At 44.1% G+C, this 26,713-nt stretch overlaps 4 protein-coding genes across 6 annotated transcripts; 3 read left to right on the forward strand and 1 right to left on the reverse strand.

Annotated features, from left to right (window-relative positions):
* Positions 1-186: 186 nt before the first annotated feature.
* On the forward strand, positions 187-3,526 carry LOC307070725 (coiled-coil domain-containing protein 127-like). Its single transcript, XM_079729338.1, has 4 exons — positions 187-235; positions 924-1,055; positions 1,384-1,628; positions 2,031-3,526. The coding sequence occupies exons 2-4, from the start codon at positions 932-934 to the stop codon at positions 2,472-2,474; spliced, it is 813 nt and encodes a 270-aa protein (XP_079585464.1). The 5' UTR covers positions 187-235; positions 924-931; the 3' UTR covers positions 2,475-3,526.
* A 131-nt stretch (positions 3,527-3,657) lies between these two features.
* On the reverse strand, positions 3,658-5,085 carry mrpl32 (mitochondrial ribosomal protein L32). Its single transcript, XM_079729462.1, has 3 exons — positions 4,944-5,085; positions 4,389-4,588; positions 3,658-4,163 (listed from the first exon to the last, which is right to left on the reverse strand). Exons 1-3 carry the CDS (start codon positions 5,038-5,040, stop codon positions 3,915-3,917), a joined length of 546 nt encoding a protein of 181 aa, XP_079585588.1. The 5' UTR covers positions 5,041-5,085; the 3' UTR covers positions 3,658-3,914.
* Positions 5,086-5,383: 298 nt separating this feature from the next.
* On the forward strand, positions 5,384-8,733 carry psma2a (proteasome 20S subunit alpha 2a). Its single transcript, XM_079734983.1, has 8 exons — positions 5,384-5,456; positions 5,986-6,062; positions 6,228-6,360; positions 6,557-6,679; positions 7,182-7,263; positions 7,452-7,525; positions 7,812-7,869; positions 8,159-8,733. Exons 1-8 carry the CDS (start codon positions 5,416-5,418, stop codon positions 8,273-8,275), a joined length of 705 nt encoding a protein of 234 aa, XP_079591109.1. The 5' UTR covers positions 5,384-5,415; the 3' UTR covers positions 8,276-8,733.
* A 438-nt stretch (positions 8,734-9,171) lies between these two features.
* atad2 (ATPase family AAA domain containing 2) lies at positions 9,172-26,498 on the forward strand. 3 transcript variants are annotated; one of them, XM_079729055.1, is made up of 30 exons: positions 9,172-9,488; positions 10,090-10,250; positions 10,487-10,542; positions 11,008-11,191; positions 11,610-11,697; positions 11,975-12,062; positions 12,540-12,761; positions 12,909-13,029; positions 13,358-13,372; positions 13,911-14,024; positions 14,288-14,396; positions 15,888-16,003; positions 16,295-16,469; positions 16,667-16,755; positions 17,132-17,291; positions 17,702-17,792; positions 18,451-18,628; positions 18,845-18,981; positions 19,710-19,836; positions 21,159-21,345; positions 21,709-21,894; positions 22,152-22,287; positions 22,743-22,939; positions 23,396-23,555; positions 23,643-23,765; positions 24,135-24,308; positions 24,419-24,976; positions 25,082-25,245; positions 25,621-25,749; positions 25,973-26,498. In XM_079729055.1, exons 1-30 carry the CDS (start codon positions 9,294-9,296, stop codon positions 26,012-26,014), a joined length of 4,482 nt encoding a protein of 1,493 aa, XP_079585181.1. In that variant the 5' UTR covers positions 9,172-9,293; the 3' UTR covers positions 26,015-26,498. The 3 variants fall into 3 exon arrangements, with proteins under 3 accessions (XP_079585181.1, XP_079585183.1, XP_079585182.1); XM_079729057.1 differs by having other exon boundaries at positions 25,112-25,245; XM_079729056.1 differs by lacking the exon at positions 13,358-13,372.
* The last annotated feature ends 215 nt before the right edge of the window (positions 26,499-26,713 follow it).

A 26,713-nucleotide genomic window follows, 5' to 3' on the forward strand; every position in this document is an offset into this window, starting at 1 on the left:
TAATGTATAACGAGATATCGTCATCAGACTGTATTTATATAAGTTTCTATTTAATAAAGAATGCTGAAATTTTAAATTTTGGCTGAAAGAGAAACGTTTGCTGTGTTGTAATTTGATATGATCACCCAAAATGTGTCAGTTGGACTCATTCGGTTTACCTAACCAACTTTAATGGGAATTGTATAACCTGACGTGAAGGAACAAATGTATACGTGACCTAGTCTTTTACTTCAAGGTGAGACAAAACACCTCATTTTAACAAAATTCGAGTTGGTAAATACTTTCGTTGTGCAATGTTTGTGAATAGCGAAGCAAATAGCCCTATGTAAAGCAACCCTGCGTGCATCAGCATTGTAGAAGTATTTTGGCTGGTGAGGTTGCACGGCTAAAATGTAAACACTCCATTCCTTCAATGTGGCTCCCGATCCTTGCCCTGGCATGCCATGTAGTGAGCGAAACTTGGTTGTAACCATCTAACCGTTGCTAGCAATACACCAATTTGTAGTTTTCAACTATTGTACATCAAACGCAGCCATTGGTGTTACAATAGGAAAAGGTATTTATAAAAGCCACCGGTGTCACCGGTTTCCCCAGATTATCAATTGCTAAAAATGACGGGAAACAATAACAACAATAAAAACAACAACCAAATAATTTGTTATTGATAATACATATGGATGGGTAATTGCTGATGTGTTCAATGAAGGAACGCAAAATAAGAGTAGTTGCAGAAGTGTTGGTGCCTTTCCTCTCCCCTTTACAAAGAAACAGTGAAGGGGTGAGGCTATGGCGTTTCGCTCCCCGCTCATAAGTACTGGACGTGTCCCCAATCTGCTGAACCTTTATCTAAGAGTCTCCTAATTTCAAGTGTATGTTTCTACATATGAATATAGATACAAGTACCATGTTTTTGGTTCTTACAGTCAGCTCCATGAACAACTTGAACGACCCCCCCAGATGGAACATTGACCCAGACCCAGGAGAGAGGAGAGGTGGTAATGGTAACCCATGGAACTACGCCCTATTGATCCCTATGCTTGGACTGGCGGCCTTCCGTAAGCACATTTCTAAATGTATATTTGTGGACGTTTGCACGAGATACAGACAAACAGAGAGACAAATATTGAATGGGTTCTCAATGTATGAAAAATATTATCAATCCAATTCGTGAAATGGTCACAATAAGACAAAGCCTTGTCATTTGATGAGCAGCATAAGCATATTTCACAGTAAACAGTGCTTGGTGGATTGTTCCTTTTATGTGGCAGCCGATGCAAACAAGCTGTCCTTTGTACAGTGACCCTTTAAACTTGAAAGCAATTTAAAGTTTCCAGCTTGTTTTCCAATCACCTCCTGACCTGAAACTGCCCCTCTCAAAACAAGGTTGGATCTGGAGCAGGGAGTCACAAAGGGAAATCGATGAGGTGAAGGTGCGGCATAATGAGCAGGTCTCCAGCATAAGGACAGAGATGGAGAAGAAGTACGGACACTCCCTGGTAGAGGTGCGCAAGGCCGCGGCTCTGCTGGAGATACAGGTGGAGACGGAGAGGCAAAGGGTCGAGGGCTACAAGAAGGCCATGCAGTCCCATAGGCTGCAGATGATGGATGAAAAGAAACACTTAAAGCAGGTGAATAACGTTTTCTCCTTCTCAAAAGTGACACTTTCGCAAACTGTAAATGACTTGTGCTTATTTCTTTTTTTACAAACATTTATTTGGGCTGCTCTCTTCACAGCAGTTTGATGTACAGTTGTAACATTTAAAACCATTTCAACACACTCTGTCATAGTATTTCTTCACTCCGGTTTGAAGGAAATAGCATCAGACTATTGTCTTCATCTTACGAATTTCCTTCGTAAGCTGAAACCTTACGGTTTCCATCCAGCATTATACAGTTCTTGCAGGTTCTCCACATAATGACGTCTGTTCGGTGTGATGCCTTGAAACAGAACAAGCTCTCCTCCTCTCCGTCTGCCATTCAACCTTCTCTCTTGAACCCTTGACCCCCCCCCCCCCCCCCCCCCAAACTAGGAGCGCGATGGCCTGGAGCAGGAGAAGCAGAGGATGCTGCAGTGTGGCACGGCCGGGGAGGTGCTGCGCGACGCCCTTGAGCAGGGGAGGGCAGAGCGTCGGAGGGCAGAGGCCGCCCTGAGGGAGCTGGAGGCCCGCCTGGTAGAGCGGCAGAACGCCTACTGCTCCGTCCTGAGGCCCCGAGCCCAGCGGCAGGAGATGGAGCAGGAGATGCTGCTGTACGCCGTGAAGGCGGGCCTGGGCCGGGGCGTGGAGCTGGAGAGGGATCTGAAGGACATCTTCAGGAAGGACAAGCACTGTGCTGATGTGCTGAACACCGACGACCGTAAGAACGGCAGCCTGATGTGGGTGTATCTGAAATACTGGCAGCTGCAGGTCACGGTGGAGCAGCACAAGAGGGCCCATGATGCCGTTCTGAGTGGGGAAATCGGTTCTCGTGCTTAGTGAACTTGGCGAGTGGGATCGGGGTCGTGGAAGAGGCTTTTTGGGAGAACTGCTGGCCGTCCAGATCCAGGAGACAATCCTGATCTCCGACATCTCATTTCAGTTTCTCTTTCCAAGATCGGTCTGGCCTCGCTTCCACTGAAAACACATTTCAAAACTAAAAAACTGGACGCACCAATTAGCGCTATAAGGAGGGAGTTTTAGGTCATAACTAGTCAAGCAATGGCTGGGCAGTATTCAGCCCCAAGCACTGATTGGTGTGTTCACTTTGAGGGTTTGGAAAGTTGGTTTCAACGGGAGACCGAATGGGCCTGACTGATGTTCAGCGAGAAACTGAACTTGTGAACTTGTCATCAGGGTCTCACAACTAGCACTTTGTTCGATTAGGATTTAAATTAAAATAAATGTATTGTGTTCATTTTTGAGATTCCCCTTTGATCCTATTGAGAGGATTGTTAATAATGAGCTTATAACAGTTATTTTTTTTATTGATTCTAATGATCAGATCATATTTTTTTTCTTCCGTTCATGCTGTATGGACGTTCTGTCCAGAAGAGGTCTTCCATGAGTACTATGAGTATGTGAAGTAAGCATCTCTCTGAATTAGTGTTTATTTATATTGTTTCGCTGTCATAATATAAATATGTTTGGAAAACAAAACCCTTAAACCCCCCCTCCTGAGGATGAGATAAAACTTTCTTATTAAAGATATGACATGACACTTATTAAATTCAGGGAATATAAAGAACATTGACGCCACCATAATTTAATTGTGTGAATAAGTTTGTATGTAAAATGACTTTCACCCTTTTGCAAGCATTCATGTTTTATTTTATGTGCAACACTACTGTACCAAGATATGAATGAAATGCAATGGCATGTTATGTTTTGCCACGTCTTTCATTTAGTGGCCATCTTTTTGTTTGCTGTGATGTAAGTATTGCACAAAAAAAATGGCATTTAAAACCTTGAAACTGCAAGAGTATAACTTTTCAGAGCATACCATTCACATAGAAAGTGTCATCCTATGGTCATTGCCTGTTTAAGAAAAGTTTCAGACATTTTGTTCTGCTTTGGGAATAAATAATAAATTTAACTTCTGATGGCTAGAGCAGAAGTTTAACTAATAGCTTCAGACTTCCATTCACGTCATTTGGAAATGATCTGATTACGGAAACATGGCTAGAGATCATTTTTATTAGCAAAATATTACATAATCATTTGTATGAGTTGCTTGTTTTGTCCATATGGTGTATTGTAAAATAATTACTAACACAATGCAACAGTTTGCTTTTGAAATCCAGCCGTAGACAATAGACATAACATACAAATAAAGTACATGAAACCAAATGGCAAAAAACATGCCATTCAGCTGTTTGTATACGCACAATATATTTGTGTGTCTTAATGTGTTCACACACAATCCGACGTTTAATCCCATTAAGTGAACCAGGTGGGTCGTTTCCTTGCTCTCTCCACTATCCTCTTGTCTTGGTCCTGGTCGCCCGGCATCTCTCCCTCATACAGGACAACCGTCTCAGTGGCTGGAGCCTTCAGTGGGCCTCCTTCCTGGGCATTTATTTGAATGCGAATGAGAGACGTTTCTCTGCGTACCTTCTCGTAACAGAACCCACACAGGACATGCTTCTGCTTTAGGTGGCCGCACTCCAAACACGGCACCACGTTGTCCTGGGAGTTGAGTAGGAGTGTTTGAAAGTAGGGTGTTTAAATGAACACGTGGTAAATGGAAGGGACAGGTGTAGACGGTGACATAAACAGAAAGGGAAGAAATCAAGCCAATCGTGTAAATGCTGGTAAGAATAGTGAATTACTTAAAATAATAAACTCATGTTATAAGATGTCAATAGAATTTCTCTTATATCAACGCCCAACATTTATACATTTTACCCATACCTTGACTTTTATAAGTTTTTCGACTGCTCTTCTTCTAGTACGGTTGATTTCTATAGAGCGTCTTTTCTTAGGCGCTGCCATCCACATAATGTTGTCCAGGATGCTAGGGGGCTGTTCTGGGCTCTGCTGCTCTTCATCAAGATACTCGTCCTGCTGGGGTTGGACCTGCAGTCTAGGGCCATTCAATGCAAGCGCAGGTGCTAGAAGAAAAATACATAACATTCACATGTAGGGCATTTAGCAGACGCTTTTATCCAAAATGACTCACAAGAAGCACATTTGTCAGAAGAAAGAGAAACAATATATCGATGTAGGTACAGTAAGGATGTTAATAGAACCAAGTGACAGACACTAACAATTGTTAGGATAACCCATTCCCTACAACACATTAATTAACACATTAACACGGTGAACACATTAATCTGACAACAAGGTAAGAAGGCCAAATGCTAGCATTGCAAACCAAACTTGGGAAAGTACTACACATAGAGAAATATGCCTATGGTACTAGTCCTTAGCCCCCTTAGATAATCGGTGTTCAAGGCAAAAACTCACCCAAATGTCCGTCAAATCCTGCAGACTGTAGAATCTTTCCTTCTAAATGAAGCAATGAACGTCTCAGACTATGCAATAAACCCGCTAAACTCATCATTGTGTTTGGTTTTGCGTATGCTTGATCCTAAAGCATGGATGTCAGAATGGGGTGTCACGCAGCTCACGGTCATTGGGACGTCAAACGTCATTGATGTGCGCCAATAAAAGGTAGCACGATGGATATTGTAGTTTTTTGATAATATAAAATGTCAGCATTTTGGAGTTCAAGAAGCAAATATATATTTATTGGAAACATGGGACTAAACATAAATAATCAACCAAACTTATAATACAAAGTGTTACACAAAAAAATTATAGTTGATATTAATAACATTAATAAACAAGTTGACCACAACCTCTTGCACCGGAAACGTATATTCACCAATCACGTCCAGCGTTGTTGCTCCGACTGAAGGAACCTGCAGAAGCAAAAATGGCGGAACGTGGATACAGTTTTTCTCTTACCACATTCAGGTAAACTTAAACATAATACTGTCGTCCTGTGGTAATCAGGCACTAACCTGTTGTATTGATCGGTTCATGGTTTGAAATCGATTGTTTCGTGGCCACTGCAGACTTCCGACTGTTTATTTTGTTGCCGTAATACCGTAAAAACCTTGACGATGCGTTGTCATCCCCCTGTACTTATGAATGGACTCGTTAGCACGCCAGCTAAAAGCACGATAGATTGGAATAACACTTACTTTATTTTATTTGTAGCGACATTATGAATGCTCGATGGACCTATTATTTGTCACTAAATATAAATCAAGTTGTGCTTCAATATTGTGGATGCTGAACACAATTAACTGTCATTCTTAGCAATGATAGCTAAGTGCGCTTGCCAAGCCAACTTTTGGTTTCATTTCTGTTTTCGTTATAAACTGACGCATTGCCATTTTTGACCAATTATCTCCAAAAGTTCAGGTTCTCATCTTTATATTGGAGTATTCTGTTTGTATTAATAATACTCCCTCAACTCAATGTGAATGTTCTTTTTCAGTCCTTCGGGAAAACTGGTCCAGATTGAGTATGCCCTGGCAGCCGTAGCAGCAGGAGCCCCCTCAGTCGGGATCAAAGGTAACAACCAAATAATAAGTGTTATTTTTTCCTACAATTTATTCTTCTGTATGTCCACTTAAAAGTGATATGATAATTGAGGAAAATGTTGGAGGTATAGTGACATTTTTTTTAATGGATCATTGAATGCAACACATTTTTATTTCAATTGTCTTTGTTTTCCAGCATCCAATGGCGTGGTACTCGCAACAGAAAAGAAACAGAAGTCCATCCTTTACGATGAGCAGAGTGTTCATAAGGTGGAACCCATCACCAAGCACATAGGGATGGTGTACAGTGGGATGGGGCCTGACTACAGGTGTGTATGTGTCTGCACACTAATGTAACAATCTTTACCATTGCATGTGTGATGTATAGCAATGGTAATACTTGTGATAATACATTCTTGAATAGGACTCTGCAATGGCCTCATTAGCCGAGGCAATGTTTTGAGCAATTTTATGAATTGCTCAATTAAGTTCATGACTCACGCAACCTTTCAATCTGCCCTTTAGAGTTTTGGTACGTCGAGCCAGAAAATTGGCCCAACAGTACTTCTTGGTCTACCAGGAGCCCATCCCCACTGGACAGTTGGTTCAGAGAATTGCCTCTGTCATGCAGGAATATACACAGTCTGGGTAAGTTGTGGGTCATGTGTAACATTGTACCAACACGTGAATGTACAAGTTAGATAATGTGTTAACATATTCGTTTTTTTATATAATTGGGTATCCATATTTATAATTGGGGCTTCATTGTTAATCAAGCAAATGAGCACAGACCTGGAAAACATTATATTTTGAACCTGTTGGTATTGCTGAAACAAAAAGGTTGAATATGTCCAATGGTCCAAACTTAATATCATCATAGTAACGTATGCAAATTGTTAGTATACACATTGAATTGTGAATGTAAACTTCAAAGATGTTCCAAATTTCCCGGAACGGCAAAAGCTCAATTTTTTTTTTGTGCAGTGTACTGCTTGAGCACAGTGATCCTTTCTTACCACGTGTTTCTAGTCATTCAGTGACACTGATATTGTACTATTCATGTGCCTGGAATAGAAAACTTTGGAGAAACAGACACACGGTTCATTTTCTACTGCAATTTGTTTTACAAATGCTTGATTTAATATTCTAGTGGGGTGCGTCCATTTGGTGTGTCATTGCTGATTGCCGGATGGGATGAAGATCAACCCTACTTGTTCCAGTCTGATCCTTCTGTAAGTGTCGGTTATCAAAGTCATTTAAGTGAATGATATAAAGGGTCATTTAACAACTTGTACTGCAGTCATCACGTTTGTTGAAATGTCATGGCTTGTACTTGTTTAGCTAATCTGTTATTACTACCGTGTCAGCCTACCAACCGTTTCAAGTTCATCCAAATCAACTTATTTTTTGCTCTTGACAGGGAGCGTACTTCGCATGGAAGGCCACAGCCATGGGGAAGAACTATGTAAACGGCAAAACATTCCTAGAAAAAAGGTATTGTGAAACTGCAATTTATGAACTGTAATATATTTTTTTTACATTTCCTATCTTAATTATTTTGAAGGCATTCTGAACTGTTCATATAACTGAAGGCATCAAAGTCAACTAAATGATATTATTTTTGGTAGAAACCAGTTACAAACTGACATAACCATATGTATACTGGATATTTACTTTATTGGTTTAGGAAAAGAGATGAGGTGATGATGTGGTACTATCACCAGGTATTATGGAATGAGAAGATAAAATAACGTTGCGTTTATTTTCCCTTTCCCTTAAGGTACAACAATGACCTGGAATTGGAAGATGCCATCCACACTGCGATCTTGACACTGAAGGTATATTATGGATTTATTTCCACATTCATATGCCCTTTATGTCTAATATTAACTCCAAACTAGCAGGGACACCACACACTGTTTGTAAACAATGATGGTGGACAGTTACTAAGCAAGCCGGTCATTATCGTGAAATAAACCCTGAAAGGGTGTTGGCGAATGGGCCGTGCATCAACTGAAGGGGTTTGTTTCGTGACGTTGACCTAGTTAACGTCAGGTCAACGTGTATTCAACAAAGCTTTGTTAAAATGGATCCTGACCTCCTCCTTCTCCACGGTTCACGTTGCAGGAGAGCTTTGAGGGCCAGATGACGGAGGAGAACATCGAAGTCGGGATCTGCAACGAGGCTGGCTTCAGACGGCTCACCCCAGCAGAGGTCAAAGACTACCTGGCAGCCATTGCGTGAACTGTTTGTTTTTTTCCTGTCTACATGACCCTGTTTTTTCAATTAAAGACATGGCAGTGTATAACTACACCAATTGGCATTGTAAAAACCGAATCTCTATCCGCTTGTTGCAGTTCAACTGAATGAGAAGGTGGACTATGGTTCAAGTAAAATCTCAACATTCTCCTACTTTGAACACATAATTCCCTTGATTGAATCAATGTACATGTGAATATAATACACCAAATGTGATTTATAATGCAACTAAAACGATTATAACCATAGCGGGAATTGGGAGTTCATGGATTGGTTCTCAGTGTATGCATCCCATCGCACATACACAAGAGGGAATAAAGGAAGATCTTGAGATTTTACTGACAATCATTGTGTAGCGGTTTTTCAAGTATTTTCCCAGTTTATACACTTTTTACTTTCTCTGTACGTTGATTTGTTCAACTTAATAAAAGGTCTTCATGTCACATTTGGTGTTTGATCTTCTCTAAAATCAAGGAAAAAAACGTTAAATTCAGTGCGTGGTTGGCTACTACATGATTTAGAGAAGACGCGGACTCTTTCTTTTGCCTCTTATTTAGCTCATCACATCTTGTGCACTTGAACGCGAACAAGTACTAACAGTAGCGCGCTACCATAGCCGGAACGTTGTTTCGAACGATAGATCGTTCCGCGTATGTCATCTTAGAGCTGTTTAAAAGTTGTTTTTTTTCATCCCTTTTGATGTTGTAAGGTAATTATCCGCTGGACTTCCATTGCTCATATCCAGTAGAATTTATCTATCGGTTGTTCTTTTATTCAATGGTCGCGGCATACATGTACCTCCCATCGGATTTTCTTTTACCCGCGCTACCACTCGACATCCGATGACGTTTGTGGCGCCAGAATCAAGGGGTACTGGAAGAAGAGGGTGTGTGTCCTATGGCTTATTTACATCTGTCTGACTTATTTTAACGGCGTAGCATTGTTTTTGATCAAGGTTCTTCGGTTGTCATTGATGCCGAGTAAAGTAACCCTGTGAGTCGAGATGGTCTTTCTACGAAGCGGTGGCAGTGGCGTGGCAAAGTCGGCGACGAGCTTCAATAGATCAGCCGAACTGAACGTTAGCTCCGAGTTTCTGTCGCTGGTTCCCGCGTTTGAGAAAAGGTCCGTCCGAAGTGCCACCAGGTCTACCCGGAGCCCAGATGACAGCCCCAATAGCGGCACCGACATCGCCACAAATGTATGTATGGGTAACGTTAGAGTTATTTACCGAATGACAGCTGTTTGACCCAGATAAACAACTAATTAACGGAGCGGGTGAAGTAGCTAACCGCGTTAGCAGGCTAACTAGCCAGCATCACAACAGTAGCCCCTCTCCGAATTGTCTGTTCACTTTCCTGACTGGCGATCTGTCCTCCAGATGTTGTTATTCTTCTGTAACGAAAATATAATATTTGAAAAGGAAGTTTGCCCTATATCGTTCTTGTGTTGACTTTCTATGTGACGTATCTTAAGTTCTAAAAAGTTATGTCGTCCTGTTTCTGTAGAAAATCCGTTACCTGAACTACAATACTAGATTTGCGCCTTGAACATATAATAATACATTAGCAAGTGATCTCCAGTGGCAGTCATGGTCCATACATTTTCGAGATCAAAGTACCATACCATTCCCATACATTAAACAGCGTCTATAGAACAACGTTAACCACATGTGCTCTATGTCGTTTCTTAATAATGCTGTAATTTGACCGTTTTTTGAGCACAGGTAAACAAGTCTCTTTGTATTTGTCATCTCAAACGTTAAACTTTAAGAGTTTATTTGGCTAATGTCATATCAACAGGGTCATGCTGTTGTCATGGAGAGAGCTGAGGGGAAGAAGGCACAGGAAGAAACCAGCTTTACCCGTAACCGTCGAGTTAAACTGGAGACATCTTTTTCCAAAATGAACGGGACAACCAGCCCATCTCTGACTGATGACAAGGCCGGCGTACACTGCACCAGGTTAAAACAGCCTGCCCTGTTATACATGTCATGTGTTAAAGCAGTCAGAAAAACATGCTTCATTCATTCAGTGCCGTTATGCTTTTATGCACATGCACATTGTCATTAAAGCGATCTAACATGTTGTTGTACTATTTGAAATTCAAGCATGACACATATGGAAACACTAATTATTTGTCAATTCTTCTTGATGGTTAGAACTGGGATTTGAGGTGATTGATGATTTCTTTCAACAGAAAGTCCCCTCGTCTGCAGGGAGAAGGTAAAGCAAGCAGTGGAAGGCAGCAAGCAGGTAGGTCAAAAACAAAAGAGCCTGCACTGACTTGTAGTTGTAAATGTAGTAAATATATGTTATTAGGTGAGTTGTGATGTTCAAATGGCTTGTTTCTGAAAGTAATTTTATTTCATTCTCGTTTGCCTTTTTTATGTTGGGTTTTCAGTGAATCTATTACACAATGTTATTTTAAAACATTATTCCTCCAGTACTGTGGCACAGTTTGATAATACAATTGGTGATAAGTCCAGCGAAAGTAGGCAAATTGTTAAGTCATACCAAATTATGAAATACATAATAATACTAATTAGCTTTTACTAATTTACTCTCTTACTTTTGGCCTCAGAAATTTGGCATTTGGCAAAAGCCCCAAAATCCTGAAAAGCATGTCTATGAAAAAGCTACAAACTATTACAAAAAAAAGCATGAACTGTGATGCTTAACTCCATGTTTTTCCTAATATGTATTTTGTGTGTGTCTCAGATGTCTCGGATGAGGTGGAGTGCTCCTCCACCCCGAAAAGGTGTCGCTTCAGTCTGCAGAGCCAGCAGGTGGATGAGGAGGAGGAGGACGAGGAAGGGGAGGACCACTCGGTGCGACGAAGCTCACGCATCACCAGACTGGACTCCCGCAAGCAGTCGGTGCTCTACGACCGCCTCATCACAAAGTAGGTCCGGTCGGACCTCGTCACGCAGATGCAGAATTTATTTTAGATAATTTGGCGTTACATGAACGACATAACAAAATATGAAAAGGTTCAAAATAGATGCATAATGCATAGGCATAAAAAGATTATGATTTTCTTTGGGTTATGTCTCAAACTACAACTATACACACATTTCAAAACATTTTGAGAAACCGTACTGTCTAGAAAACCCACAAAAAAAGGATGTTTTAAACCTGTTGATGTTAACATTATGTCATGAGCATAAAACATTGTATTCATCAATTTAACATAATAATACCAATGAGTGGGATTTGTTTTTTACTTTTTTTTTTAAATTACTTTTATGACACATGAAGGGGTGTCGAGCAAACGCAGTGATAGTTTGGTCATCGGTTGTTAATCTAATTGCATCTCACAGCACTGCTGAAGCAGTTCTCCAGAAGATGGACGACATGCAGAAGATGAGACGCAGAGTCCGAAACAGAGATAGAGACACTACAGAAGAGGTGAGTGTGTGTGTGTGTGTGTGTGTGTGTGTGTGTGTGTGTGTGTGTGTGTGTGTGTGTGTGTGTGTGTGTGTGTGTGTGTGTGCCTGCCCCACTTACTATACAGCATGCAAGAATTTGGTGTAAACGGAGACTAGCATGTTGGAAGGTCTCAGCTTTGGTTGTGCAACTCTTGTGTACTATTGGAGAGTGTTGGGCTTTGCAGAAAATTGCACTACCATATATGTAACAGTGAAACTAAATGCATTCTCCTCTTGTTGGCTTTCTATTCCTGAAGCTTGGAATGTACAGTTCAGATGACAGGAGGCGACATTCACTACGGACGGCTCTGAAAACCATTGATGCCCAGGAGAAAGTCAGTAAAGGTGAGACAGACATTTTTATGCATTCCACTTTTAAATGCATAAATAATCATAATTTTAATAATTAATTATAGAATTTTATTTATTTATTATTTATTTATTTCAACTATACTCTGAACGCCATTTTAATTAAAAGTTTCTCACAAGAATGGTGTAAATCAGGGCGCCCCGGTGGCTCAGCGGATAGAGCGCGTACCATTAAAGGCTCAGTCCTTACCGCAGCGACCCGGGTTCGATGCCTGACCGAGGTCCTTTGCTGCATGTCTTTCCCTCTCTCCCCTATACCTTCCTGTCTATCTTACTCTGCAATAAAAAGGATAAAACCTTCAAAAAATAATCTTTAAAAAAATAATAAAAGAGTGGTGTAAATCTGCTTGTTTAAATAAAGATTATTTCTATCCATCATTTTTGTTCAACTCCAAATATTGTTGGCTACGGTTAATTTCATAATTGTTCATGCTTTTATTAAACAATTCACAGATGTTGAGAAAGAAGATGACGAAGACGACAATGTGGTAAAGGAGGGGGAGGTGGAGGAAGAAGAGGGGGAAGACGAGGATGAAGGGGAAGAGGGGGAGGAGGAGGAAGATGGTGACGAGGATGATGATGATGAAGAGGGCGAGGATGAGGAAGGAGACAACCAGAAACGCTACGACTTCCGGAAGAGAAAGGCTGTGGATCGCTATCAAGCCCCACAGAAGGGTAGGTGGCTTTGGTTCTGGTAAAATCAAAATTGTTTAATCACTGCTCCCTCTGCATAACAGAAAATGCGCCTCTCTTCTTGATGTTCTCTCTAGCTGTTCCCCCTTGATCTCATCTCCATCAACCATGTCTTGTATGCCCTGCCAGAGCCCAAAGAGACCCGGAAGCGCTCGCTGTACTTCAAGAGCCACTCCTCTCCCACCAGACGCAGGTTTAGGTTCAACGCCAACGCCCCAAGAAGCCCCTACAGCCACCGGAGAAGCAGCAGGTTAGTGTTCTAGCCCAGCCACCGGCCAATCAACATCCTCTGCCCCAACGACTGAAGCAGGCACGGTACCCTGTCCCAGTGAGCGTGGCCACCTATGTTCAATGTGCCATTTTGTGTCTACAAACCAGCAATTGTGTAGGGTGCATTTTGTGTGAAAATTGCAGGACAAAAGTCATAAATGTGTCCCAGAATATTGCTAAAGTCCCCCAAGTTTTAAAGCGTGTGTTGCCATCTGCGTTTGAATGTTCTAGCCCTAGCTTGCATTAATGCATGTACGTACTTTTCATTTCTATTTCTGGTTTTCTCTTTCTTTCTGCTGTATCCTTAGGAGTAGTTCTGACAGGTAAGACAGCTTCTGTTCTTTAATTCAGTTCCTTTGCTCTTTCTTTCTGTTTGTGTCTCAGGGTCGCACTGTTCGTTACAATTTTTGGCATGCCTTGGGGAAGGTGTTGATTCATCATACAATCAGTTAATTTAAGTAAACCTTATGCTGTTCACACCTCTCCTGGTGGTGTTCAGTATTTTATAAAGGCAAATCCCTGCACATCAAATGTGGTAATAAGTTGGGTTCTTGCTGAACCTAAGGTATAGTTTAAATACAATGCTGATATCAACATCAGAAGGTAGTTTTTAATTGAAAATAATCATTGAACTATAGTTCATAAATTGGCCGCTTCCCTTGTAAATCTGCCCAAATCCTGGTTTTGCAAGAAGTTTCTTTAAAGCTTTAGCCTTTAAAATAGACGGCTTTTTAATATTAAAGCGGTCTGTCTTCTCCCTGAAAAGCCCTTGTTATGTGGGGTTTGGGTGCAACCCCAGAGGGTGCATGTAGTAATGGATCCACTGGCAGATATTGCAGCATGTTTTCCTTTCCTTATCAGAAGGAGGCATGCCATCCACAGCAGTGACTCCACGCTCAGCAGTGACTCTTCCTCCTCTGATGAGGAGACCTTCCAGAGGAGGAGGAGTAAAACCAGGAGCAAACCGGTCAACAGGTGAGTCGGCTCAGCACCCCTGTTCAGAGTGCTAGTGACCTGCACACCTTAGCCCAAACACTGTCTGTGACCTCCATAACGTCAAAATAAGCATAGTTTTGATTACCTAATTCATGTAAACCTAAATATTAGTGTTTACGTGGTTTTGAGAATGAATATTTATGTACTCATTCAGAAAGCATTCAGAAATGAGTATCCAAAGCCTTACTCCCCTCAAATGAGAGAGAATTAATTTAACAAACATAATCGCTTCTTTGATTTAGATGTCTACCCATGAACCTAGTGAAGGAAGACCTACTGGGTATCCACAAGGACAGAATGAAGATCGGGGCAAGTCTGGCCGATGTGGACCCCATGCAGATAGACAAGACGGTAGGACCTTTTATGGAGAACCTCTCCATCTTTAATCATGTACTGGAGAGTCTTGGATGGATCAGAGGCACACCTGTCATTGAACATCAGCTCAATGGAACATGCTGAGATTCAGAGATTGAGAATGAACGGGACTGAGCTCTTCTGGAATGAGGAACCGTTCACACTATGGCAAACAGTTTTTTTTAGTGCTGTCAGTTTAACGCGTTATTAACGACGTTAACGCAAACCAATTTTAACAGCGTTAGGTTTTTTAGCGCGCGATTAACGCTCTTTTGGCTTGGAAAACGTTGTAGTTTTTTCACCTGCTGTCTAGCAACAACAAGTCACGTTAGAAAGACTACAACACCTTACCAGATCCAGCTACACCGGAAACAAAACAACAAGCATGCCGCACAAACTTATTGGGGCAAGCAAGGATACGGAGTGGATGAAAAACTCCTTAAGTGTGTGTGTGTGTGTGTGTGCGTGTGTGTGTGCGTGTGCGTGTGCGTGTGCGTGTGCGTGTGCGTGTGCGTGTGCGTGTGTGTTCGTGCGTCTCACTCTGTTGGAGCCTGCACGAGAGTTCAATGCTGTTACGTCTTTCTGACCAATCGCAGTTGAAGGCCCACCTGGGCTGTACCACTTCGGGAGGGGCCGCTCAGTTACTCCCCTCTAGACAAAATCGACTTGGTTGCGTCTGTTGAGTGAGTGAGAGGTTCGGCGCACAGCTCAGGCTGCTGGACGCCGCTGCAAGGAACTTTTATAAACGCAACATTGTTATCCCGCAGTAATCAGCATGACAGCCCCGAAACATTAATGGCCCACCGGGAATTCTCCCGACTCTCCCGATTACCACTCCGCCACCGTGTGTGTGTGTGTGTGTGTGTGTGTGTGTGTGTGTGTGTGTGTGTGTGTGTGTGTGTGTGTGTGTGTGTGTGTGTGTGTGTGTGTGTGTGTGTGTGTGTGTGTGTGTGTGTGTGTGTGTGTGTAGGCGTTATTCAATAGCATGGTAATGTGTATACGCCTACGTATGGTAGGAATATTCATACTGGTTTAAATAATAAATGTTAAAGTATTTCCCATCTTTGCTGAGCAAGAGTTTTGTTCGAAAGATCAGTGATTGAAACAAATTAATCACGATAGGCCTACCACTGCGGGTCTCTCTTCTTACTGTCCTTCTCAACACTCTCTGATCTCACTAAAAGGCTAGCAGCACGAAATGAAGGGATATTTAGAATAGAGAAAAATGTGCGCTTAATCGCGAGTTAACTATGACATTAATGCGATTAATCGCGATTAAATATTTGAATCACTTGACAGCGCTATTTTTTTTTATTTGATTTTTGTTTGCACAATGTAATTTTTCTAATAAGCGTTATAAGCGCTTTTCTGAAATAAATGTTCGGTTCTCTGACCAAAGATGATCTTAGAAAGCTGCCTTTGGAAGGAGAACGTTTTTGAAGAAGGACGTGCTGAAGAGAAGTGTTTGACCGTGTCTTTGTGTTCCAGGTGTGTTTTGACAGCATCGGGGGGCTGGGAAGACACATCTCATCCCTGAAGGAGATGGTTGTCTTTCCTCTTCTCTACCCCGAGGTCTTTGAAAAGTTCAAGATACAACCACCCAGGTAGTTTGTGTTTGAATTCTTTATTTTACTTTTTACTAGATGAAGTATATCCTCTGTCTAGCTTATATGAAATGATCTAGTAGATTTACAACAGCCTACTACAGATTGATATTAGATTGAAAACCGTTTGTCATAAAAACTGTCCGTACCACTGTTTGGTGTTGACACCTTTTTGAAAGGCAGTTGTATTGAAACCAGATAGAACCAGATAGAACCAGCTTTGGAGGTACCGACCACAAAACATGTGTGAGAAGACAGCCCGTCTTCAACTGTTTTTCCTGGCGTGACTAGGGGCTGCCTGTTCTACGGCCCTCCCGGCACAGGGAAGACCCTGGTGGCCAGAGCTCTGGCCAACGAGTGCAGCCAGGGGGACAAGAAGGTGGCCTTCTTCATGAGGAAGGGGGCCGACTGCCTCAGCAAGTGGGTGGGCGAGTCCGAGAGGCAGCTACGACTGCTCTTTGACCAGGTGGGTTCCTGCATCACATCACCAGCCACAACAAAATGTGTTACAAATAAAAGTCCCTCTGAAATGCTATTCAACTATTGTCTGTCACAAAATTATACGTAGCCAGCCATTTGCCTTTGTTAGGCCAATTCTTTAAACCTAAGCTGTTTTGGAGAAGGTCAGTAAGATAATTGGTGCCCCGTGGAATGGGTCCACAGGCGTACCAGATGCGTCCAGCAATCATCTTCTTTGACGAGATTGATGGCTTGGCCCCGGTCCGGTCCAGTCGGCAAGACCAGATCCACAGGTGAGCATCTGTTTGTATTATGTGACTGTTGATACACATGGAGGATAGCAAATAAAAGACACATTGAACCTCTACTTTCACTGAAGATAATTGGCAATCTTTGATATATTTTGATTCTCCTGATAGTTAACATGCTTGAAGATCAATTTAAGGAATTTTTTAAATTTGCCCGCACTGGTATAAAGTATCAAAATGTTGAGGCAAGCAACCTAAAATCTGTCTAGGGCAGAAACACAAGCCTGGTTGGATGTGAAAATTATCCCAGAAGTTGAATACAGTTAAATGTCCCTTGAATGGGAATGTGAGACATGTGTTAGAGCACCATCTGTCCTCTCACACCCTCTGAATTAAATGTTTTTTTTTTTCCCCCCAAAAGCTCCATAGTGTCCACTCTTCTGGCTCTGATGGACGGGCTGGACAGCCGGGGGGAGGTGATTGTGATCGGAGCCACTAACAGACTAGACTCCATCGACCCTGCTCTCAGGAGACCGGGACGCTTCGACCGGGAATACCTCTTCGGCCTCCCGGACAGAGTGGTAGGAGTCCTTACCTCGTCCTCCTCCTCCTCCTCTTACACCAATCTAACCCTATAAGGCCCAAACAGACGTCAACATGTGTCTATGTGTCCTCCTCCATTGATCTAACCCTCTGAGGCCCAAACAGACATCTCCACGTCAACATGCGTCTACGTGTGCATCATGCTTGTGACTGTAGCGGGCAATCACACTACATGAGGCCTTGTCTTGATGCAGAGCAAATGAAGGAACAGAGTCTGACCCAGAACTTCACTTGCAACGACATCTGCACTCTTCATTGTTACTATGCCGTCATAATGTTACACAAATCAAAAGCAGACTGGCATAAGCTGTTCATAAAAAGCCTTCACACGCAAACAGGCTCACTGCTTTTTGCTCTAGTGAATGATTTTTCAATGTTTGCATTTCAGGCCAGGAAGGACATTCTGAAGATTCACACCAAACAGTGGTCTCCTCCACCCTGTGATGCCTTCCTGGAGGAACTGGCTGACAAATGTGTTGGTATGCATACCTTATTTATCCTTATATACACTTAACAAGGATGGCATGATGAATCCTATCAATGAGGCAATGCCTGCCAAGGGACGACTCAAGCGTAGAATCCACAGGTGTGTGTTGTTAATGAATCATAGCTGTTGCAATGTTTGTCAAAGATTGGCATTATACGTACCAAAAACCCACTTCGATGAATTGCTTTTAGCTTGCTTGATAAAATATTGTTTGCCGGGTCTAAATAGGCTGGCTATTGCCAGACCAAGCTCAATCGTAGATTGAACTTGGTCTGGGGAAGCTGCTGTCATTTTCTTCAGCACAAGAGGCGTGATCTACAGGCCTAGCTCAAATGACTCAATTGGCTGCTTTCCGTCGCTTCCCTGTCGTCCCTGTGTTAAACCGGGCCATTAGCGTGCCAGGGGTAAAAGCCAGCTTGGTGATCGGCTCCCACAAAAGTGTATCAGAAGCAGAAAGAAATGTATTGCTCCTCTCCAGACCCTTCTTCAGGGCGAATTCAAATCGCCGTTAGAATGGGCTGGGGGTACCGAGTCTAGGGTCTAAGTTTAATTGTTTGAATTCGGTCTTTGGTCTAACGTGAGCCTTGTCACCTAGGTTACTGCGGGGCGGACATCAAGGCGGTGTCCCTAACGTGAGCCTTGTCTCCTAGGTTACTGCGGGGCGGACATCAAGGCGGTGTGCTCCGAGGCTGCGCTGTGCGCCCTGCGCCGCCGCTACCCCCAGATCTACTCCTCGTCCCAGAAGCTGTTGCTGGATGTCGACTCCATCACCATCGGCAGCAGGGACTTCCTGTCCGCCATGACCAAGATGGTGCCCGCCGCTCAGAGGTAACCCGCTCCGAGAGCTTATCTGGTTCTGGAAAACCCGGGCGTTGTGTTGAGAGCGACCGCTTAATCGGTTCGTAATCCGAAAAGTAAGTCATGTAACTTCATTTACCAGCTTGGTCAGGGTTTGTGTCTGCGTCTGTATCTCATCGTCCAGAACAGTGTTGACGTCCGCCTGGTTCAAAGTGTGCGTACTGACTGTTAGCGTTGTGGCTGTAGGGCGGTGGTGACCCCAGCCCGGGCTCTGATCCCGGCCCTGGTCCCCCTGCTGGGGGCCTCCCTGCACAGCCTCCTGGACGCGCTGGCCCGGGTCTTCCCTCACGTGGAGCTGGGGCTCAAGAAAAGAGCGCTCACAGGTAGTTGTTCCTTCCGTTGGCCCTTTGCCTTTATAACTGTTGAAGGGAGCGGTTTAGGCAAGGCAAGGTAACTTTATTTATATAGCGAAAGGCAGACTCAAAGTGCTTCACAGAGAAACATCGTCATTAATAAAATAAAAAATAAAATATAATGGAGAAGTAAAGGAAAACAAAGGCAAAGTGAACAAATGCATTGTAGAACATGCAATGTATTCAAGATTTAGCTGAAAGCTAAAGCAAATGTACAATAACACGAAAGAGGTAAGAGAAAATAAAGGCAAAGTAAAACAATAAAATAAAAGCATTTTAGACAAAGTTTTAGCAGAAAGCTAGAGCAAACATAGACTACAGCCTTCGTTTTCACTTGCAGATTGGTCTCCGTATGGACAGTATTCACAAAGGTCTCATCACATAGTTGAGTCTATGACCAGTCCCCTGGGGCATACAGTACGCAGACCCACAATGACTGTTATGAGCCACGCCTGTGTTTGTCCTACGACGAGACAAGGGTCCATGACGCTGATATAATTACATTTACTGAGCCGTACAGACCTGACTCATGCTTTTGAATACGTCTGTTACATCCTGTCTGTCACAAGTTGTCAATCGTATCATATGCACGACAACGCAGTAATGACCATGGAAAGCCTGGGTTCTGGTCGCTGATCACAACATGGCAGAACACTATAGAGTAGGAAGTGAATAACCTGTAAAGTGTTTGTGTTCAGATCTCCCCTGTGGGGTGCCTGAAGACGATGAGGAGGTGCTCAGTGAGGATGAAGAGGGCCTGTCCTATTGCGCCTCTCGGCCACAACCCAAGACCCCCGATGCGCAGGGATGCCGGGACTTCACCCGGTATGTTGCGTTGATCTTCAGAAGAGCAAGTGGTGTAACCAGTCTTCACAGGGCTAAAATGACAGACCCAAAACATGATCGACCCGGGAAATACTCTCTGAGACCTAATTGGATCCGATTACTTCGAGAAATATCATACACATACCGATCCGTTATTTACCGAGTTAACTCCTCTCGGTCCGAGAGGAGGGAGAACTGGTTTCTGTGACCGGGAGGGTATTTTATGGACCTGACAAACCCGGAACTTAAAATGGCTAATAGATATGCCATGGGGTGGCAGTAGCTCAGCAGTAGCAGCAATAGCTGGCAGGGTTGGCTGGTAACCGCATGGTTGCTGGTTCGAGTGTCGAGGTGTCCTTGAGCAAGTCCCCTAACCCTACCTGCTTCCGACGAGCTGGCTGTCGCCTTGCATGGTAGACTCCGCTGCTGGTGTGTGAATGTGTTCATGAATGGGGGAAAGTCAGGCAATATTTGAAAGCGATTTTAGATGAAAGTTATATATAAATGCAGTCCATTTACCATTTACTAAAAATGTAGTTCTACTGAAAATGTCTCATGTCAGAATCAGCTTATGATAGCCTTATGCAAGGGGATCAAAATAACAGAATGCCCTACCATGAATAGGCTCCAGGGAGACTTTTAAAGATGCAATGAGTCGACCCGTAACCGTCCACCACCCATATCACACCTAATGGCGCTTATTTTCCTCCTTGTCCATAATTTGCATGAAGGCGGCCCATACAGAAGAGTTGCCCCTAGGTTTGACCCCTTTTATATTCATTTTCTTTGAGCTTATCTTTCCCTTAGTCGAGAAGGTATCCAGTCTTCACCGTACGTCTGTCCTCTGCTCTGACTGAGCTCGCTGGTGCTTTTCCCCCTTATTTCGCGCTCCTGTGGTCTTATCACCTTATATCCCACTCTTGTGATCGGATCCTCATGGTCTCCCTGAGCATACCCAAGACACCCAGCCCTTCCTTTGCGTTTCTCCCGTGGTCAGTGCTGATCACGGGTCTTCTCGGCTCCTCTCAGGCATTACACATAATGATAAAGGGACCCAGGACCTGCAGCGATGGAACAGGACCGGACCCGGACCCAATTGACCTTAACACAATGTGGACCCTTACCAGTAGATCCTGGGGTTTGGTTGGACCCGTGAAGACCCCTAGTTGCTACTTGTTCCTTACTTGCTGCCCGAAAGATACGCTTTTGTCCTGCCCTGTTTTGTAAATGAAGTGAATTTCTTTTGTCTATTCTTGGTTGTTGTCCCCACTCTGAGTTAAAACCATCCCCCATCCTCCTGGTTCTCCTGCCTCCCACTCCAGCACGGCGCTGAGCCAGCCCACCTCCTACCGGCCCCGGCTGCTGTTGGAGGGCCGGCCGGGCTCCGGGCAGAGTTCCCACCTGGCCCCTGCCGCGCTCCACGCCCTGGAGAAGTTCACCGTCTACACCCTGGACGTGGCCGTCCTGTTTGGAGCCAGCGCCGCAGCGCCGGAGGAGACCTGTGCTCAGGTATCAGCCAGGGTCCAGCCGGGCATAGTTGAGCGGCCGGGCGCTAAAGATAAACCGTGGCACTGAAGGGAACGGGGAGGCTCCACACACGCGCTGGTTTACTTCTTGGGCTGTGCAATTCGTAACATATTCACTTTAGGTCTTTGTTGTTTGGATCTTTTCTTGGGCTACGGTATGTTGTATCTGACATGATAACGTTTTCAGCAGCAGAATTGCATCGCTAATGGTAATAATTTTAACCCCACGTTGGTCGGGGCCATTAACTACCCTACCTGTCCATCATTCTGGACCTTTAAAGACCTCTAAATCCAGCCGTACTTTTAAAAGGCGTTCACCTTGTGGCACCGAATGTTTTTCCTGCAGATGTTCCTGGAGGCGAAGCGCACCTCTCCCAGCATCCTGTACGTCCCCCACATCGGCCAGTGGTGGGAGGCTGTGGGGCCCGCCCTGAGGGCCACCTTCCTGAGCCTGCTGCGCTCCATCCCCTCCTTCTCCCCCATACTGCTGCTGGCCACCTGTAACCTGCCTTACCACCTACTCAGTCCAGAGGTACACGGACAGACCCCCCAGCAAACTGCTGCGCAAAGCTCTTTCATAATAATAATCCTCCAGCTGTAAGCCATGCTGTACCCCAATAAAAACAGGCAAAACCATCTGTACATTGTCCGCATATAATGTTTTTAATCTATTATGTCCCCTACCGCTTTTATTTTAAAGGTTGCTTGGGCGGCCTGGCAGAATGCTGCAGTGATGCAAGAGTGCTTTCCTTTTACAGTGCTGACAGTGCTCCACTCCTGTCTTTCCAGCTGAAGGAGTTGTTTTGTCTGGACTACGGCGAGGTGTTTAACGTCCCGGCGCCCAGCAGCATAGAGAGGAGGACCTTCTTTGAGGACTTGATCCTCAACCAGGCAGCCAAGGCCCCGGCTTCCAAGAAAAAGGCTGGTAAGAAACGGGATTCGCGATTTGTAAAAATATTGATACAATTTTGAAAAATATATATATTTTTAAAGAAATGTCACTGATGTTGTAGTAGTGTTTCGCTGACTGAGCTATAAATTGCTTATTAGAGCTAATATATTTCCTCTTGGGTCTGCTCTTGAATAATGGACTTAGAAAGAATGGAAAGTGGATGGATGTTTTCAGTTGTCATTGAGAAGACCTTAATTTCTTATGTCAGTGCTGGACTATTTTTTCCAAGCGATGACAAGCATGTTTAATTTGTTATGTTAAATATGATGATACAATTGACGGTAAGTTATTACCCACAGTCAAAACCAGCTGCCAGGTCTCCCTTTGACTCTGTTTGGATTGAACGGTTCTTGACAGCTGCTACTTGACTCAGATCTCCTTGATAGGCTAGTTAATGGACTCTGACCATCTCTTCCCCCCCTCCTCAGTGCTCCAGTCTCTGGAGGTGCTGCCTGTGGCCCCGCCTTCCGCCCCTCGTCAGCTGACCAAGGAAGAGGCCGAGCGATTGGAGGAGCAGGAGGAGGCCACGTGGAGGGAGCTCCGCCTCTTCCTGCGTGATGTCACCAACCGCCTTTCCCTAGACAAACGCTTTAAGGCTTTCACAAAACCTGTGGATCTAGAGGAGGTAGGCTTGTTCTCTCCACCAAAAGATCATTGTCTGCTTAAAGTAGGAGTAGGAGCAAGATTTAGAGAAAATGGAACTGACTGAAAGATTTTAAAAGACAGAAGGAGAATCCTTTGTGCGTGCATGTGACTGACTGCAAACCAATCAGAGAAGAGATGCCCTGATTGGTCAGAAATGAGCCAGAAGGTCACAAAAAATAAAATGGCTCACAAACCATTGATTTGTGAGCATTTCACTCACAAATCATTAAGCACAGACATGGACATGGCATCCCTTATAAAAACGAACAAAGATTCTATCTCTTTCTTACCTACAGCACATTTAGCCTAATTAAACAACACATCGTTGTGCTGTAGTGTATAACTTGTGATATGTTGTATAAGAAAATTGTAAATAGTCAGTGGTAGCGCTTATTGTGTTTAAAATCTAGCAACCATTCCACGTGTGGTGTTGCAGGTGGAAGACTATGCTGAGGTCATCAAGGAGCCTATGGACCTGGCGACGGTTCTCTCAAAGATCGATCGCCACCAGTACGGTACGGTCAGGGAGTTTCTCCATGATGTCGACCTCATCTGGAAGAATTGCCTGGAGTACAACCCCGACCGAGACCCTTCCGGTAACTAATATACATGAATACCATACATTTATTTATATATATATACTGGAAATAGACCAAGTCTTCATTGTGTGTGTGTGTGTGTAGACCGTCAGATCCGTCACAGGGCTTGTGCTCTGAAGGACACCGTCCACGCCATCATCAAACACGAGTTGGACGAAGACTTTGAAAAGATCTGTGAGGAGATCAAGGAGTCCCGCAGTAAAAGAGGTGAATGACAAACAAAGAAACATTATTGTTAGAGGTTTTCTTTGGTAAGATTCAAGAGTTATTTAGTGCAGAAACGAAACCCTCTCTGCTCCCTCCCTATTTACCTTTTTCTGCCACTCTCAATTGTAGAGTGGCAGAACAATTGTCATTCAGAGGCCGGCGTAGTAATCTCCAAACGGATTTCTCAAAGCGCATTCCCCTCACAAATAGCCAACGGATGGCGAGGCCATTTCTAACAAATGACACTCAAATAAAAGCTCTTGAATCTTGCCTATCTGCCTTTTTGGATTCTTGATCAACGGAAGTGTTTGCCTTTTTATTGACCAAGGAACACTTGAGCAAACTCTTTGTGTCTGGTCCTGTCTGCAGATTGGTCCACGTCTCGTTCGGCCCCGTCCTTCTACCATGTGCTTCCCAAGCAGCCCAAAGCCTGTGCTGCGGAGGCCAAAACCTGTGACGTAGCCCCAGCTCTGGAGCCCGTCCAACCCGCGTGCGCCAACTCTTCGTCCAGTCCCTTTGTCAACACTACACCCAAAAACACAGGTCAGTTCCCACAAAACAGCTAGACGTATGACAGATTAAACGGATCAGACGTAATGGGTCATGGAACACATCAAGAGTTGAGATATCTTCTCCCTCCTGCTCCCTTTCAGCCCAGAAGAAGAAACGCCGCAGGAGCCGCTGGTCCAAGGGCGTGTCCTCAAAGAAGAAGTCCACGTGCTCCCCTCATACCCCCAAGGACGAGGAAGAGGAGGAGGAAGAGGCTGGTGGGACGGAGAGCGACGAGGGTTCTGCAGGAGAGCGAGAGATGGACCAGTCCGCCCAGGAGGAAGGAGAAGACGGGCGTAGGGGGGGACTTCCCACAGAGGCTGGGCCACAGGACGCAACCCCGAAGCCCAATAACAGCCCTCCGACACAAAACAACACGGGGGCGATCGACGAAAGCATCAACCACCCTGCGGGCGGACAAAGTAGCGGAAATGGTGGCCAGAATGTTGATCTCGAAGAAGCGTCCGCGGAGGAGCAGAGCGATGTCGTGACCTCTGGAGCAGAGGGAGACCTCGCTCCGTCCCAGGAGACGGATCCAGCAGAGCCCATGGATGTAGCGGGCTGGGAGGGGGGCAGCGTGGCCGGCTCGGATGGCTGCGTGCCTCCTAGGCAGCCTACCCACAACGACACAGCGGGGAAAATAGAGGAGGTTTCACATGCAGGTCTGTTTGCCACTATTTACGCGGGGGATGTACAACGAATGATGTTTGCTTGTTTATTTTCATGTTCAACGTAAGAGCAATGTGTGGATTGTTGACACCCGACAGATGCATCAACGGCTTTGCGTTTCGTCCCAGAGTCGAGTGTGAGACGTGTGACGAGAGGGCTGAAGACGGCCGTGCAGCAGCAGCAGATGGTGGATGCGGACGCAGCTGTGCAGCTGCTGGTCCAGAAGACTCCTCCGCTGGAGGTGGACAGAAATAAGCTCAAGGTATACCACAGGGTCTATGTCGAGGCTGTGGGGGCGGCAGTAGTTCAGGAGGTTCAGAGCTGGTCGGCTGGTAACCGGAAGGTTGCTGGTAAGATCCCCAGCTCCTCCTAGCCGAGTGTTGAGGTGTCCCTGAGCAAGGCACCTCCGCCTCACTGCTCCCGAGGAGCTGGCTGTCGCCTTGCACGGATGTACGTGTGTGAATTTCTGCATGACTGGGTGAATGTCAGGCAATATTGTAAAGCACTTTGGACTAAAGCGCTATATAAATGCAGTCCATTTACCATCTATATCGAGGCCCACACTAGTATTCTTTATCGGCGGTATAACAAAAGAGGTGGTTAAACACCTTTGCTCTGGTACTCCCCTCACCACCAGGACCTGCTGGAGAAGGTTGTGCTGAGGACGGAGAGCTACGAGGTCCGGCAGCTGCAGAAGCTCTACGCCCTCCTCTGCCAGAGCATCTACAGACACCGACAGGAGTACAACAAGGCCACGCTGTTGAAGGTGAGTTCATCCGTTAACAGGAGGGTAAACGTGACGGGATGAGGACAAGAGTGATGGTCAATGAAAGAATGACGGCACAAAATACTTTCATGTCATAATGCAGGTAACACTTTGAAAAGCCTTGCATAGGGAGGTGGCTTTTTGTATTGTTTAATCGTTCTATAAGCATGCTATGTGGTTTGAAATAACTCAACACACAATGTGCTTTGTGTTTTGTCTGCAGGAGATGGAACAAGAGATTGATGACTTGACTGCAACGGTTTGACCATCCTTTTAAACACGTGGACCTGTATTAGTTCATTGTGTGAATTGTGTTGTGAGACTGATTAGTATGTTTCCCTTTGTAGTTGTTTTTTTCCTTATTTAGTTGGATAGAATAAGCAATACAACTCTATTTTTATAGGACTACAAATAGTTTTTTATTCTAAAAACTAGTTTCTAATGTATATTTAATTAAATAGATCCCCCCCTAATTCTTATGTATTTCTTTTGTTTGCTGAAGGAAAAATAAAAAACATGTTTCATAAATGGAATGGAACATGTGTGCATGTTTAAAGATCTTCCTGTTTAGTATCACAACATGAGCTTCTGCATCTGGTCTCCAGTGGTTTCCAAAAGTGTCTAGATGCATTTAAAACGGCTACGGACCTGTGCTGAATGACTTAATATACAGAGTAGCATCAATCCAAAGAGCAATTGTGTATGTTCCATGGTGTAAGAGGTGAATGTTTTTTGTTTTTTTTCTTAAAAACGACACAATAAAATAAAACGACAGACCTTTGGCGCATTTTTGTGGTGAATAAAAACAGTATGTATTCTAACATCGTTGCACTTGCGGATATTAATAGAGATGCATTATTTTCGATATAGATTTTTTTTATAATCGGGATTTATTTAAGCGTGGTAAAATACAACCCCGTACAGTATAAAATCAGAGCATTGCCAGTCATGGTACATGTCTAAT

Source organism: Pollachius pollachius (genome assembly GCF_949987615.1).
Source record: "Pollachius pollachius genome assembly, chromosome: 1".
NCBI classification, from domain to species: domain Eukaryota; kingdom Metazoa; phylum Chordata; class Actinopteri; order Gadiformes; family Gadidae; genus Pollachius; species Pollachius pollachius.

Excerpts from the sequence above, each read along its gene's own strand:
- LOC307070725 (XM_079729338.1), top strand. The coding sequence starts at position 932 with ATGAACAACTTGAACGACCCCCCCAGATGGAACATTGACCCAGACCCA. Across the intron at positions 1,056-1,383 it reads GCTTGGACTGGCGGCCTTCC|GTTGGATCTGGAGCAGGGAG; the intron begins GTAAGCACATTT and ends TCTCAAAACAAG. Across the intron at positions 1,629-2,030 it reads AAAAGAAACACTTAAAGCAG|GAGCGCGATGGCCTGGAGCA; the intron begins GTGAATAACGTT and ends CCCCCAAACTAG.
- mrpl32 (XM_079729462.1), bottom strand. The coding sequence starts at position 5,040 with ATGATGAGTTTAGCGGGTTTATTGCATAGTCTGAGACGTTCATTGCTT. Across the intron at positions 4,589-4,943 it reads AGGATTTGACGGACATTTGG|CACCTGCGCTTGCATTGAAT; the intron begins GTGAGTTTTTGC and ends TTTTTCTTCTAG. Across the intron at positions 4,164-4,388 it reads AAAAACTTATAAAAGTCAAG|GACAACGTGGTGCCGTGTTT; the intron begins GTATGGGTAAAA and ends CTCAACTCCCAG.
- psma2a (XM_079734983.1), top strand. The coding sequence starts at position 5,416 with ATGGCGGAACGTGGATACAGTTTTTCTCTTACCACATTCAG. Across the intron at positions 6,063-6,227 it reads CCCCTCAGTCGGGATCAAAG|CATCCAATGGCGTGGTACTC; the intron begins GTAACAACCAAA and ends TTTGTTTTCCAG. Across the intron at positions 7,870-8,158 it reads CTGCGATCTTGACACTGAAG|GAGAGCTTTGAGGGCCAGAT; the intron begins GTATATTATGGA and ends TTCACGTTGCAG.
- atad2 (XM_079729055.1), top strand. The coding sequence starts at position 9,294 with ATGGTCTTTCTACGAAGCGGTGGCAGTGGCGTGGCAAAGTCGGCGACG. Across the intron at positions 16,470-16,666 it reads TACGACTGCTCTTTGACCAG|GCGTACCAGATGCGTCCAGC; the intron begins GTGGGTTCCTGC and ends ATGGGTCCACAG. Across the intron at positions 25,750-25,972 it reads ACAAGGCCACGCTGTTGAAG|GAGATGGAACAAGAGATTGA; the intron begins GTGAGTTCATCC and ends TTTTGTCTGCAG.